The 17,124-nt window shown below is 31.2% G+C and overlaps 1 protein-coding gene across 7 annotated transcripts in view; it reads right to left on the reverse strand.

Moving 5' to 3' along the window:
* Positions 1-17,124, reverse strand: part of LOC148622488 (uncharacterized) — a 66,128-nt gene that overhangs the window by 20,218 nt on the left and 28,786 nt on the right. For 5 of the 7 annotated variants that reach the window (XM_088572483.1, XM_088572484.1, XM_088572482.1 and 2 more), the window contains 2 exons: positions 5,671-5,714; positions 3,213-3,300 (listed from right to left, as the gene is read on the reverse strand). In XM_088572483.1, coding sequence (XP_088428609.1) covers positions 3,213-3,300; positions 5,671-5,714 — 132 coding nt within the window. Of the gene's footprint in view, positions 1-3,212; positions 3,301-5,670; positions 5,715-7,498; positions 7,834-10,867; positions 11,010-17,124 lie in introns of those variants that run through there. The other 2 variants (XM_088572486.1, XM_088572485.1) reach the window with 2 other exon arrangements.

Raw genomic sequence — 17,124 nt, forward strand, 5'->3', positions numbered from 1 at the left:
GTTACTGAATACAGACAACACTGACGAAAAAGTCAAGTGAGCAACTGAATACAGATCACTCTGACAAAAAACAAAAAAAAGTCATATAAAACTACAGAATACATATAACCCTGACAAAACAGTCATGGAAAGAAAGCCTATTGATGACATTCTAATGGCCCAAAAATGGAACCACTTAATCTCATTTGCTTTTTTTGTTTGTTCCATTTTTTTATAAAAGAGTCACATTTTTTCAGAATCTTGCATGTAGAAGTAAAATAAATTGTCCAATAAAATGAATCTTACGAAAAAATATTTGTGTTTGGCCTTTAGACTTTTATTTCCTAGAAGTTAAGGAAACTACCTAAAAATAAATTCCAAAATTTCTTTAATAATAATGGATATTGTCCCAAAAGTTCATACCAATTTTTTTATTTCCACTTGAGTAAAGGCAGGAAAACCAAATTTCCACAGCTGATAGCAATCAAAAACTAGACTAAGTGATGCCCTTACTCTCCACATGGATATAATTGTTTAACCAAAACACTTAAAGTATGATTATCCTAGAAACATCTTTGGATCACAATCAGGGAGACACAGGTGATGCCCCTCAAAGATGAAATAAATACTAAGGCAACACATTAAAATAAGCAACTTTTCGATGAGCTGCTAAGCTGCCATGCATGATGTGGATTTCTCAGATACTCTAAAACAAATAAATTTTTCAAATAATTAAAGGGAGCTTTCCACAATGAACACTTACACATTTTTCAGTTATAATGCAAAAACTTACGGGACAGACGGACAGGGGAAACACAATATGCCCCAAAACTTTAGTGTGCAGGGGCATGAGAAATGCCAATTTATGAAATAATATGGATGAATGGTTAAAGATATCTAAACTTTGAATTTTGAGACTTTTTACTCTGGTTGGCCAGTAAGTACCTCTTAAAATCAAGGATCTCAGATTAAAAATATAGCATATCACGTTAATTTCATGTGAATTTCACATGAATTTCATGTGAAGCTCAATTAACATGAATTTCATGTGAAAAGTATTTGCCTGTGTAGACTTGTCTCACATAGGAAACCTTAGCAAACTAATGGTCATCTTCAGGAGGTCAAAATATTTCAATACCAATCAATAAACCCATTACAAGGACTAGATAAACAGTAGTAATTCAGTCACTAGTAGGCACGTACTAAAGAAATAATCATTTCCCAATTGAGAAATAAAACCACAAAGTAAACCCAATTAACTGAATTTATATCACCTTCTTTGAAAAATCCAAATAGTATCACAAACAAATAGGTGAAATTAGAATTTAAACACTTCAAAGAGAGAATGGATAAATTTCATGGTATGAATGTCATAATTTTAAGCTGCTATTTAAAGGTACAACATCAATAATAAAATATCACACCACTTTATCGTTTACTGATTTTTCATTTCATAATCAATGACATATATATCGACCTTTGAAATCATTCCACCTTCTCAGGTGATGTTTTATGGCATTTCTTAACATTATTCCAGCTAAAGATTTTTAAAATACATCTAACTTGATCAACTATCAATACAAAAAAATGTAAAAAAAAATCACTTCAATAGATTTTTTATATGAAAAGAGACTACATCAGCTAACAAACAAATACATATTCCAATAATATGGATTGTATAACAAAACAAAGCATAAGAACAGCTGTACTAAAAGTCCAATAACTCAGAAATTTAAATTTGATAAAATACAGAAAAAAGAAAAGGTTACAAAATATTCTTAATATCCATCAAAGTGTTTTTGTATTGTGGATGGAAAGACCAAGGATGGTATGCCTGGACAACGCCTGTCAAAAGACAGTGAGGGAAAACTTACTGACATCCTTTGACAGATATTTAAAAGATTTTATTCACAACTAGGTTCATAAAAAGCTACAGTCCCTAGAGACATCTCATTTCACCCAACCAACCAGTCACCACAATTCAATATACAATGCATGCTTGTAACATGAATTGAGATTTTTCCTTGTTCTTTTTCCCAAATAAATATAAAAAGAAGACCAAGTATGCTCTAACTTGAAATCTGTGATACTGCATGAATGGTCACATGTTCCCATAGAATTCAATTGGAAGAGTAACCAAGGGAACCAAGATTCTAGCAGAAATCAAAAGAATGTATTCCAGGGACAAAGACCAGATATGGAAAACAGACAAACACAACAAAGAACATAAAGTAACTAAAATAATACATACAAGGTAACAAAAATAAATGAGCATCTCAGACTCCACTACAAAACAGCCATGCAATATCCAACTTCAAAAGCCTAAATACTGCACTCTGTTTCTGACAAAAATGACTCCACGAGGAATTAGAACATGAAATTCCCATGACTGTGTATCTTCCATGGGTCAATTATTGATTAATGGGTTTGGTCAATTCATGTTACAAATCATTTATAGCACCGCCTTCCTTGTTATCCAAATAGACGTCTCCTCCAGTGGGATCAAAGTCTATTTGAATAACTTGCAAGACCATGCTATAAATATAACTTTGAGTTTAAATAGCAACTGCTAATTTCAGTATTTGGTCTGTCCTTGCTAGATCCAAAAGGGTAGTCAAAGAAATTATAAACTCCTTTAGATAGCAGTATTTGGTACGAATCAAAGACAGGTAAATGACTGTAGTGTCACTAGACCATTCAGGTGGTCACCATAACAAATACAAGAATAACCTTTCATATCAATGAGAACATTCAATTGTGAGATTACTTTTCTAAATACATAAGTGATGATAAAGAGAACTAGTGAATACCTTATTAATTGAATATAAACAAACAGCAATGGGTACAGTAAATTGTGGTTCCATCAAACTATGGAAATTTCATAAAATCAAAGATCTTCAAATGATTTCAGACTAATGTAAAAGCATTGTAAGAGAGTAAATCATCTACAACAATGTCAATCAGTCTAACATAGTCAATGAAACATGCATAAACAAAATCCCTTTATGATGTTATTCAGTTGTCTCATTTGAACAGGTTCAAAAACTTCTACTGAAACTCGAGGAGGGGGTTATTTTGTACCCAAATTCTTTTAAAATATTGTTGAAATTTGAAAGTTTGCTAAACAACAAAATTGATACTTACAAAAATCAATACTTGACAGATTATTTTTATTTGATTTCAAAATTAATTTCCATTTACCACAATGCCTACAACAATCAGATAAAACTTACAATCAACAGGGTACTCATCCGGGGGTGTTGATTTGAAGTGCTTGTGGAATTTCTCATATCTGGAGTTTTTTCTGACAGGAGAGTTTTCCTGTAAAAACAGAAAAAAAATGGTAAGCAAAACTGTTCTGACAAGACTACACAGGCAAAATTATTTCAGATGATTTTCACATGATTTTAACCTGAATTGAGCAAATAAACTAAGTGAAAAAGTTCATGTGAAATTCGGGTGAATAGAGCCTTCAGGTGAAATTCACGTGAAATGTTCATATGAAAATCGTGTTTAGTGAATTTCACATGAAAATCATGTTAATTTCATGTGAAGCTTGATTAACATGAATTTCATGTGAAAAATATTTGCCTGTGTAAGCAGTGTTAAACTTAAATACAACAGTACATAAATCATTTCTCCCTAAGTACATGTACCAGTGCTGAAGAAAGTAAAATCTCCCGAAGTACATGTACCAGTGTAAATCTGCTGAACGAAGTAAAAATCTCCCTAAATACATGTACCAGTGCAAATCTGCTGAACAAAGTCAAAATCTCCTAAGTACATGTACCAGTACAAATCTGCTGAACAAAGTCAAAACATTAATATTGTCTTATGTCAAAAATGATGTCACAATTAATACTTTTTTGCAATTCTAAATAATTTCATATAATTCTGTCTTGTTTGCAGGTGGTTTTCCAATCCAAAAGTATGCTCCAAAATTGTCTTGTTAGAAATATTAATAGTGTCACACAAGTGGACAATTTTACCCCAATAAAAATAAGTTACAACATAAATCCTATACTCTAATTAGGATAAATCTAAATAATTTAGAGTCATATAGCACTAGGGTTTTTTTTTCGTTTTCATAAAACTGCTTCAAAAAGGTAGTTTGTTAACAGAAAAAGCTCACACCTTACTAACTATAATACAATATCCACAATGATTTGACTAAATTTGTATTCAGTAATGAGTTGATACAAATTGAACATACTCCTTCTCTAAATGAATCCGAACTATCCCTGGAAACATTTTATCTTGTGTGTTTTTACCCTGTCAAATGAACTTTGTACCATATACTAAGGTAATAAAATTTTCTAGTATTTCTAACAAGATATGGAGATAATGAGTCTGCAATTAACTTCGTTCATCTTCAAGAGGAAACCAAAGAAACAATGTCAAAAACTGTCAAAGAAATGATATTTGAAAACTCTCATGGTAAGGAAACAAAATGTGACACATCCTGGTATGAAAAATTTCAATAAAAAGAAACAAAAAAAAGTATCTTTATCATTTGAAGAAATATAGTTTCCTTATTCAAAACAGAGCCAAGTACAAGAAGACCAGGGGAAATCTTCAATCCACTTGTACATGTATGTCATTGTGTATGAATGAAGTATTTTTTGTCTTGTCTTGTCAACAGGAGAAAAAGGGCCACTACAATAAGATAAGGTCTCAGTCTTGCATTAATATTCCCATAGACTTCTATAGTGAAGTACATATTTTTTGGATTTAAGTAGGGTGAGTCCATGAAGATCAGACAAAAAGTAGTCTTGAACTATAAATAGCCATTTTCTCTACCTTCACTTTCATTTTGCACACATCCAACCAACCTTTTCAGAAGAACATTTTCATGTTATAATGTCAAATTTTCTTAGCAAAAAGTTTGTCACCTTATAGTGTTATGTTTGCACTGTTTTATATATCATTGTTCATATCTTTTGACAAAACATTACTTTGAAAAGAGACAAAAAGAAAACACACTGTATTTTTTATACCCTCTATGTTTTGAGGTATACCCACTCAGGGATATGCAATGCAAGACTGGTACCATAAGGGGAATTCTTTGACAGAATAAAGTTAAGTAAAAGAAAAGGGGAAAAAAGCTAAGTACAAGATAAGGGGAAAAGGCTAAACACAAGATATGGGGAAAAGGCTAAGTATAAGATAAGGGAAAAGGGCTAAGCACAAGATAAGGGGAAAAAGGCTAAGCACAAGATAAGAGAAAAGGGCTAAGCACAAGATAAGAGATAAGGCTTAGTACTAGATAAAGGTAAATCTTCAACAAAAAATAACCAAGTACAACAAGATATGTGTGATTTTCAACAGAAAATGTGTGCTAGTTTAAGAATACAAGCTCAAGAAACTATAACAGACAGGAACTTTAATTAAAACATTAATAAGTTAGTACATGTAACTATTTCAATTGAGGGCAGTGAGCCAATCAACACATCACAGTACTGAGTAAAATAATCAAAACCAACCAAACATGTTTTACACCACTTATAGTTATATTTTTGAATAACTTAAAAATTTCTAGAAATTCTGTTGTTATAATGCTTCTTGAATTTTGTGACTTGAATGAATATTCGTGACAATAATAATCAGAGACTAATTGAAGATAAAAGACAACAATTGAATTTATAGAATTTAATTTAAAAGACAAGACCTGAAATAGTAGATGAGGCTTACCTTACTATTGTCTTTCTTGCTCATCACTGTCCCCCAATGTCTACCTGAAAAATCATAATAAATATCTCAGTATCGGTTGTAATCATTTTAAGTTGTAAGTTTTTACAGAAGAATTTGTAGATTACAATGTTCTAGTACTTTTTTTATTTTAGGTTTCAACTCCAATTGAAAACTTTTCCATTACAAACTCTGCTTTCTGAACTTAACAAATCCTTTCAGAAATTCATTTTTTTTTAATTGCAAAAGGGAAAGTGTAACATAACACACAATATACCCACTGTGTGACAGGAATGTGAACTCTTAAAATCACTAAAAAACTAGATTATTACCACTGAATTATAACATCTATACTCTATCACAAGTTCATTTAATGAAATAATTTGTTTGGTTCCAATTTAATTCTTCATCTGGCATTCTATCTTCAGCCAGAGAAAACACAGGGCCATAACCCAAAATTTGAAGAAAAAAAATTTCTATAATTTCTCAGAACACTTTCTTCAATTCCAATGTTCCATATGATGAAGCTTAACAAATGACTTAGATTGACCTTTCATAACTGTTTACAAAATAAGTTAGTCAAGGATATTCTAATTTAAGACATGCTTTTCATTTCCACAAAAACAAGAAGTAATCTTAACAAACACATTATAGAAGGAAGGATACGGCCAGTTTTTTCTTCAACAAATCAAGTATTTATATCTAAACTTTAAGTGTCTGTGCAATTAAAAAAAAACAACTTTTGTCCTAATGCTTCCTTAAAATATAGAAAGAAAGAGGGTCATAGTTTACAAACTGAAACAATGAAATTATTCAATTCATAGTTGGCAATCTGTATGTCGATTTTACAAAAACAATTGTACTGTATATAATGGTTATATTTGTGAAAAGTACAAATGAATTTTACCATCAAACTGAAATATCTGTTTTGAAAACATTATACATCATTTTGTCAAATTAACTGCAGTTAATGACTACCCAAACTGTCACACAGACAAACATGGTTTATAGATTTTTAGTTAGAAAATCATGCACTTATAGTAACTAATGTCCACCTATAAGAATTTATAACAATTAAATTTATCTACCTATTTATATCAAATAGTCATATTAATAATACACACAAAATTATGAAAAAATTAAAACTGAAAAAAAAAAAATAAAAAACAAAAACAAATAACAGAATAAATATCAAAACACAAACTGTCTGAAAAAATATTCTTGAATATAAATTTATTATGGAATATGCAGATGAGCATTCATAATGGATTTTGTTGCCAACTGTCTAGAGAATAAAATAGTCACTTAAAAATTGAAAAAAATAGATTTTCAAGATTTCATGTATACTACTATAAAAACTGAACTGGTACTCAGCCTATTATGGTGAAATCCTATATAAACAAGACATTTGCTGAACTGGTACTCAGTCTACTATGGTGAAACCCTATATAAATCAGACATCTGCTGAACTGATTCTCAGTCTACTATGGTGAAACCCTATATAAACCAGACATCTGCTGAACTGATTCTCAGTCTACTATGGTGAAACCCTATATAAACCAGACATCTGCTGAACTGATTGTCAGTCTACTATGGTGAAATCCTATATAAACCAGACATCTGCTGAAACTCCTTCATATCAGTTTTAATTAATTTTTAACCTGTATAAACCAACCAACTGCTAAAACAAAACAGATCATTCAGCTGATAGGTGTATGATATAGACAGGTTTTACTATGTACATGGTTACACTAATTTCAGAGAACATGCATTATTGTGATAACATGATCCTCAACAAGAAATGCTAATACATTCCATGTAAACAACTTACTTCAATGCAGAAAATGTGTAGCATCTGACAATGATATTTCTCCTTCACTATTAATATCCATTGGAAAAAAACGTCATGATCTGCTGACCACAGATACAATCAACACAAATTCAAACTTAGCTGTTACCATATAGAAACTCAAACCAAAACATTTCTCAATAAATCTATTTCCTCAACTCTACAGAAGTTAGTTTTATGGAAGTTTAAAAAATAGGACGGTTCCTACATTAGATTAAAACCTGATTAGCTCCACTGGTTTAAATTTGTCAACAATGGCTTTAATTACCTTTCAGGAAATAGCCACAGTCTACTAAGTGAAATTATATATAACAAATACAATAATAATCCTGTCTTAAATTATCAATTTGTTGGAAAAATAGTCACATACACACATAGTTCTTAGGTGTATAAATTATTGTGTGCTTTACGTAAACATTAGTATTGCAAAATCCAATATCAAAATAATTCAATTTATAGCAGTCTAAATCATTACAATCTCTATTTTCACTTTATCCTTTATATCTTAATCCAACTGTAAGCTACTTAATCTAAAATTATTTGTGAACAACAATTTGTCAATCTTTTTTACTTCAAAATTTGATTAAATCGTTTTCAATGTTTTCAGTAAGTATCAGAATTTGTCTGTTACAACTTACTTTTAAATAGTTACTGTTTTTGCCACTGCATTTGTCAGAAAAGGAAGTCTTAACAGCTGGTTAAAAATTCCTTACATTAGAAATATAAATAATAGTGAAAAAAAAATATTGAAAAAATGATAAAAATGTTAATTCTTAGATTTTGTTTTCTTATATAAATAGTTTTGAAACTTTTTTTTGCCCATCAAGCCCCTAAAATGATTACAATTTTCATTCCAGTATCTATGTATTGTCTTAGACTATTAACATATTTTCTCTATAATGTGATGACAACATAGATCTATGTCATCACTGAATCCCAATTTTCCTTGTACATTAATTTCTTATAAGAGGATTATTGTCCTCAAACAGAGATATGTTTCTTAGAATGACAAAGGATCCATTAAACAAAGACATCAGGAAAAATGAACAGTTTACTAATCTTTAATTTAGCTGTGGCTATCTTGTACTTTGAAAAATCACTGGTTTATATTTAGCTATGTCTTTATTTAGAAATTTACCATCTTTACAAGAAATATAGGGAAAGGATGAAATTGAGAAACTGATAAAATCAAAATATATTTTACAACAACAATCCTTTATAATTTTATATCCTTGTCCAAAATCAGTTCCCTAATATCTACATTAAGAAACTGTTTAAACCAAAACCCAGAATCTGAAGTTTACAATGAGCTCTTTAATGTAGATGGAAAGTCCTAAAAAATGTGGTAATAGAAAAAACAACTTATCAAACAAGGTAGAGAATATCAACTTCGTTTATTTTCTGATTCGTTGACCCATACAAAGATTATAGGGATATTTTATGTCACTTTGAAGTGATCTGAACAACAGAACAAACAATTCTTACTAGAAAAAATATGGTTTATTGAGGTGAAAACTCTTGAAATGTCAAAAAGGAAGTATACAGATACTAAATAGATTTTTATACAAGTCATACATGTACATCCAGAACCATTTTACTTCAAAATTTGAAATACAACATATCATCTGTTTGTCTCCACTATTTTTGGTGTTAAAGTTAAATAACTCATAAAAGAAAGGAATAAAACAGAGGAACCATAAGAAATAAGAAGAGACTTACTTTAATGATGACAAACCTTACATCTTCTATCATCTGTCAATGGGTTGGGTGTTAAATAATTTCGGGACTGGCAGACAGACAGACTTATAGACAGCTGTCTAATAAGGGGAATTTCAAACATAAAGTATTATTTTCCAGGGGAATCAACTTTATGTTTTTAAAGTATTAGTGGGATGCTCAAACTATAGACATTATTTACTGACAAAATGTGATAGTTCCTGAAAACATAGCTTGTCAGTAAACTGGCAGCCTCTGAACATTCTTTATGACAAATTTGGTAATTTAAATAAAACAATAATGTTTTTCCAGGTTTCAAGTGAAATAGCAGTTATAAATTTATTAGAGGAGAAAAGTAAATCAAAAAACAATAATGGTTACATCAGCAATTTGAAAATGTAATAAGGTTACTTTCCTACAAAAAATAGCAATAACATCACATATGAATTCATGAACTACAAAGTCATTTCTTAAAGATATAACATGCCAGTGATCACATTCTCTAGAGAAACCCATGAAACATTATCTAAATAAAGTAATCCAATTCCTTTAAGGCAACTCTCAAATGATTGTACTCACTAAATCAAAATATTTCAAACTGTAGCACAGAATTTTCATTTCCCTAATGCAACAGAATAACTCTACCACCTTCCTAGGGCTCAACATAAAGCAAAAGAATAACTCTACCACCTTCCTAGGGCACAACATAAAGCAACAGAATAAGTCTACCACCTTCCTAAGGGCTCAACATAAAGCAACAGAATAAGTCTACCACCTTCCTAGGGCTCAACATAAACAACAGAATAAGTCTACCACCTTCCTAGGGCACAACATAAAGCAACAGAATAACTCTACCACCTTCCTAGGGCTCAACATAAACAACAGAATAAGTCTACCACCTTCCTAGGGCGCAACATAAAGCAACAGAATAAGTCTACCACCTTCCTAGGGCACAACATAAAGCAACAGAATAACTCTACCACCTTCCTAGGGCTCAACATAAACAACAGAATAAGTCTACAACCTTCCTAGGGTGCAACATAAAGCAACAGAATAAGTCTACCACCTTCCTAGGGCGCAACATAAAGCAACAGAATAAGTCTACCATCTTCCTGGGGCTCAACATAAAGCAACAGAATAAGTCTACCACCTTCCTAGGGCACAACATAAAGCAACAGAATAAGTCTACCACCTTCCTAGGGCGCAACATAAAGCAACAGAATAACTCTACCACCTTCCTAGGGCTCAACATAAAGCAACAGAATAACTCTACCACCTTCCTAGGGCTCAGCATAAAGCAACAGAATAACTCTACCACCTTCCTAGGGCTCAACATAAAGCAACAGAATAACCCTACCACCTTCCCATGACAACATAAAACAAAAGAATAACCCTACCACCTTCCCAGGGTTCAACATAAAGCAAAAGAATAACTCTACCCCCTTCCCAGGACTCAACATAAAGCTATCACATCATTATAAACAAAAAAGCCACTGAAACCATGTAAACTTTTAGTGATAACATATAAATGCACCCATGGCCAGTTAATCTTTCTAAACAAACATTTCAAGAGTTTTATATCACTAAAAAATCTTAATAAGAGCAACTTTAAAATTGTATACATATTGAATTTACCTGCATTTGCTTCTAGTCCAAGCCTAATACAGTAAGCACAACTTCTAAAAAGCAGTAAGTCAATTATATACCGGGAAAAGTAATATTCTCCTAAGTTTACTGTTATGTGGTAAGTATTAAATGAATCAACTTGCTCTTTTCAGACCTACTGAACTGCTATATCTGAAACAGGATGTCAGCTAGTGTATGGAGATCAATAAAAGAGATCTATCAAAATAATACTACCAATTTCAATATGATGTAACAGATTTTTAAGTTTAACGAATTAATGTTGGTAATCAAAGTAACAGACACACCGGTAGCACACATTTTAATTAAGCTTAAATTCACAAATAACATTTTTAAGAGTTATACATGAAGAGTCATACAACATAATTTTTTTTTAAAATACCAATAAAGAAAGTGGGGAAATTCCCTATTATCTGCAGTAAATAACAATTTAAGGCCATACCATTAATAGAGATAAGTCATAGGAGCTTTTTTACTTTTTCAAGTTTTGTTTTTTTCCCTAAAGTTTTTTTCATCGTTTACATACAAATTGAACATGGTTTGATCTAATGATTGTAATGGTGATTGCTTACATTTGCTAAAAAATTTGGAAATTTCAGTGCATATTTCTCAAATTTAACCAAATTATCTAATAAAATAAAATTTACAACAGAACAGTCAAGTTTCATTCCATACAAATAATTACAATATTTGGAAACAAAAACAAACTGCTAGCCATAGAATGAACTGGACTATCATAGACAGAGATGACAATCATCATATATGAATACTGGTATTTAGTCTTGATGTATGTATATGGTAGTTCATCTCCTGGAAAGGACCTCATCAGTATTAATTTATTTGTATCCAATCAATAATATGTTTAAACTAATATAAATATTATATAAATAATAAATAAGTAAACAGCAGTTACATTTAAAAGGTAAAAACAGAATAAATACAAATAAAATATGTTTAAAAGAAAGAAAGAGAGGCAAAAATTTTCAGCCTTACAGATTCTGGCAGGGGCAAAAAGAGAGGGGAGAAAATCTACTACTGTCTACCTAGAAATATATCAGTAACTAGGAAGAAATATCGAATCTGATTCCAAAGTTTTAAAAGTGAAAAAAAAAAAAAAACATGCATTCAGTACTGAACTCGAGATGTGTATTACAGTGTAGAAACAACTCTTTGCAAAAGGCTGCCTAACAAAAAAGTTCTCAAGTCAGAGAAACCTACATTTATATATTCTCCAATAAGATAATATTCTGATTTGTGCAAAGTGTAAATACACAAGATATCTAATTCCCCTAGACAATTTCTACATTGGTGAGCAAGTACTTATTAAACACAATTCATAATGATTTTCTAAGTCATGTTGAAACTTATATACTCGTATTGATAAGTAACATTAAGTTGAGACATTACAATTCAAAGTAGAAAGATGTCATTGATGATCATATATTCTTAAGTAGAAAGGCCCACTAACAATGTGATAGTCGAGAGGCCCACAAACAATGTGATAGTCGAGAGGCCAATAAACACTGTGATAGTCGAGAGGCCAACAAACAATGTGATACAGTCAGAAGGCCCACCAACAATGTGACAGTCGAGAGGCCAACAAACAATGTGATAGTCGAGAGGCCAACAAACAATGTGATACAGTCAAAAGGCTCACCAATAATGTGATACACTCCAAAGGCCCATGAACAATGTGAAACAGTCAAAAGGCCTACTACCAATGTGATACACTCAAAAGGCACACTAACAATGTGATAAATTCATAAACAGAACAAAACATTATTATCATGGAGTCTTTTTAACTCTTCATGCAGTAAAAAAATCTGTCATTAAACAACAGCAGCATCATCATATTTTCATGACAAAACATGTATAAAGAGAGCAATTAATTTTCTACAAACATGCTTCTTTGATTTTCAACGAGAGAAGCTTAAACTTTTTAGTTGTGATTATACAAATAAAATACAATTACATTTAATCTTTTTAGAATAGTTAGCTCATTATTACCTCCAGATTTATCAAATATTAAATCCACATTTTTGTAGCAACTATGTAAAAATTAATAAAACAGAGAACATGACTCTAAACTTTATTCCATTTACTGACAACAAATATTTTTAATCAATTATAATGCTATTCCCAGGAAATGGATTGGAATTCTGTGGTCTCATTAATCATTAATGTTTTTGGGGGATTATTTCTATGCCTGATGAGTAGAGAATCTACTACCATATACAATGATGATGTATAACATTATAACATTATATGACATTGTCTTTAGAATGTAGGTATCTACAGTCAGTCAGAATTGATTGAATTCTCTAAATTCCAGCAAAGTTTCAAATTAAATTGTATAATATCCATTTAAAGATCTAACCACCACTAAGAAATGATGGATAACTCTGTTAGATTGCTGGTACTGATTCCTTTAATTGTGTTTAAAGCTTTGAAATGTTTAACTAACAAATTATCTCAAGAACTGATATATCATATTGTTCTTTGTGTTACTGTTAAAAACAAGCATAATTTCCCTTTGAAATGATAGTAAGATTTGTTTCTTCATTTATTTTTAAAGCCTACAAGGGAACCAATGAGTATATAATCTTTCAATCTGTCTAGGATTTAAATTAAAAATTCAAAAGACATAAACAGTAAATGACCAACACAATCAGAAGGCTCAAGCAGATACATCCATATCGAAGGTGCTACTAGTTTCAAAGACCAAAAAACACAGAATGCCAGTTTGACATAAATTATAGATGTTTTTATTATTGGATAGACTTGATAAAAGTGATCCCAAACTTAATAGAATACCAACAGACAATAAATCCATATATATAACACCATAACCAGTGCTGGAACATTGTTTCCAATAATATGAAAACAAATTATTAGCTATGGTGTTAACCCTTCTGAAATCTATAGATTACTAGAAGTCAATAGTAATTAAATCTGCATTACAATTTCTCCATAGTGCCTTCCATTAGTCACAATCACATACCCTGTAAGTATTCTTTTCCATTGGAAATATTTATTCCTCCTTTCATGGATAGGTAAAGAAAACCCTTGTCCCTATAGTAGGGATAAAAGCTACCCACATATCAGCTTAATACTTGGCTTTAATTTTATTCATGATTAAGGTGTTTTTTCTTTTTTGCTGTTGCCCATTACTCACAGGTATTATTTTTTCAGACTAATATTCAGTTTTATTTTTTAAACAGCCATAGGCCTCCTGAATAATATTTTAGGTGATAAAAAAGGCAACTACTAGAAGCATGTTCTGTTTTCTTGGAAATTCAAGAGCCCTGTCATACATAAAAATCGATGGGTGCTATACCCATACAGTCGTACATTCCAGCTGCATTAGAGAAAATTGTTCCTAAGCTATACAAAGAAAGTACCAGAGAAAAACCAGTAGAACAATAACATAGAACAGATAAGAGAGAATTTCTGATGACAAAAGAAACAAAACTTTCCTCCTGATAGCTATTGATTTATGAAGTACAAGAAAGATACTGTATACATACTGTACCAGTGTAATGTTATAAATGTCACTGCTAAACTACCAAAGATTATGTAATACATCACTGGAAACAACCCTATTGGGAATGCTGCATTACAAATGCATGCAAGGATATTTAAATGCTATGTGTCTGCCTCAGGCTTAATAATAAGTTTACTAGACATTTAATCAGCTAATAAATTAATTAGAGATAAATACTGTAATCTGATTGGTTAAAATAATTTTGTTATATCTCAATGGATTAAAAAAATATTGACACGCCCCTATTCAGTTAAATTCAGAGCTAATTTTCTCATGTTTAAAGATAATTATATGTTTTAAAATTAATTTATAAGACTTGGCAACGATAAAAATTTTGTCCATTGAAAAATAACATTAATTTTCCATGTGCATATTGTTTATGGTGCGAAGTGCAATACACAATATGCACATGGAAAATTTATGTTATATGCCCTTAAATGAATATCTTGTTTTGTGTTTTAATATCAACAACTACATATAGTGAGTTATGGTCAGTCTGTATATAAGTACAGCCCTTATACAGTTTTCCAGGACTTTATAGTTGCCAATTTTCCTTAAATTCATTGCATTTAAAATAGCCTTAAATACTACAAATGTCTATTTTTATACCTTATCAACATTTAGAAAGCATCTTAAGAACTAGTAAGAGTAATCAAGGGAACCAAGGTTATAGTGGTAATCAGAGACAAAGACCAGACATGGAAAACAGACATACACAACAAAGAACACAAAGCAACTAAAATCATACATACAAAGTTACAAAAGCAAATGAGCAATTCGAATTTCACTAAAACCTGGGAGCATGTACCAGGTGCACTGGCAGGGAAAGCGTCCTCTACTTTTCTAGGAACACCTGCCAAGTTGCTCATAAAAAGTCAAGTCTGGAGTAGTCGAAAGAGGAAAGGAAAACTATGACACGCTAAACAAATCAGTTTTCGTACCACAGATGGATACACCGTAACGATCCACGAATTCATGATGACGACCATAAAACTTCTGTAGTGATGACTTCAACCCTGTTCCAGAAGCCTATTTGTTAGAATTCTAGTGCAATACAAAAAGTCTGTGTAGTTTCGGCAAGCTCTGGCATAACGTATGAGTTGTGATATGAACACATTATATGCTTGTGCTAAAGGGATGTTGACACAGATGAAAGGAAAGTTGACAATTCAGAATGAAAAGTCATCAAGTTTGTTGTAAAGTTTGGTCAATAGTTTTCCTTTACTGTCGATTTCTAAGTGAAAAATGCTGTGTATGATGCCAATTTCACCATCAGTCAAGATTGCGTCATTAAACATGAAGTTGCACACATTGTTGTGATAGGTACAGGAAGTTGATATTAAACAGCATCCATAATGGCTTACAATATATGCCCCATCTATAATAGAACCACACAACAAGTTTAAATCAATCCATTTGTTAGATTTTGGTGACCAAAAAAAAAAAACAAAAAAAAATTCTCTATCATACCATGTAATGGAAAATGGCAAAGTCTCACAATGAGCTGATATCAAACAACACTCAAATGGCTTTCTCCAGATGCCACATCTATATAAGCCACTCAAAATGGCTTTCTCAATTTTCCCCATCTATATAAAGCCACTCAAAATGGCTTTCTCCACGTGCCCCATCTATACAAAGCCACACAAATTTGAAATCAATCGATACCTTTGGAGCCGACATAATTGCAATTAAATTTGGATGGAATGACGGATGGACAAGGTGATTCAAATATATCACCCACCTGTAGAGTAGGGGTATAATTAGTATTGAACTATTTTAACTCACAAAAACATGGCAGAACATTATCATGAGTAACATACTATGCTTCAGGGTTACAACATATACATTATCTAATCACTTCTCACTGGTAAGAAATTTGGAGAAATTTTTTTTTTTAAATTATTTAGCAGTTTCCAAAGACCTTACCATGAGAAAAAAAAACACTGCCATCTAAAATCTAATGTAAACAACTCCTACACAAAACCAAATGTACCTGAAAGCTTATTATCTAAGAATACATTTTTTCATTATATAAAGTTAAGCTTTCACTTATAACTAGGTATAACTACTAAGACTACTTGCTCCCTAATGACCTTCAGCTGTAGTATCTAGGTATGATGGGTTCACTCAAAGGTAATAAGTAAAAGGCTGCTGTCACAATATGTCATATAAAAAAACAGGATTCAGCATCATAAAAGTGTAAATTTTACTCATTGATTTTGTTGTATAGACTTTTAAAAGAAAAACTTGAACCAATCAATTAACTATCCGTTGCCATTCCAACAGTAAAATGCTAAACAAAGCATCATACCACAAATGACTAGTCACATAATATAAGGTCTGGTGTTTTGTCAAAAGACACTAAGGGAAGTTTAATACTGAAAGTCAATAAACTCACTTAGTTATCCAATATAGTTAGTCAATGTATTGAAAATCCTGGATTAATATTTATCAATTACATGTAGTTTTTACTTACACATAAATTCCATGGGACCTTAGTAATACACAGACAAGAACAAGTTCAAAATATTCTTTTAATTTAATTTAATTACTAACTGCTAATGTTTGATTACCATAATCTATATCATACAAAACAAATACTTTATACAAATTCTAAACTTTGGGGACAATGGTACATTTACTACTTTCATAAGACCATAGCATTTTAGAAAATAGGGATCAACATGTCAAATATCATTCA

The sequence above is a fragment of the Perna viridis genome, chromosome 3 (genome assembly GCF_037379345.1).
Source record: "Perna viridis isolate PV_CMFRI_1.1 ecotype Kerala chromosome 3, ASM3737934v1, whole genome shotgun sequence".
Lineage (NCBI taxonomy): Eukaryota > Metazoa > Mollusca > Bivalvia > Mytilida > Mytilidae > Perna > Perna viridis.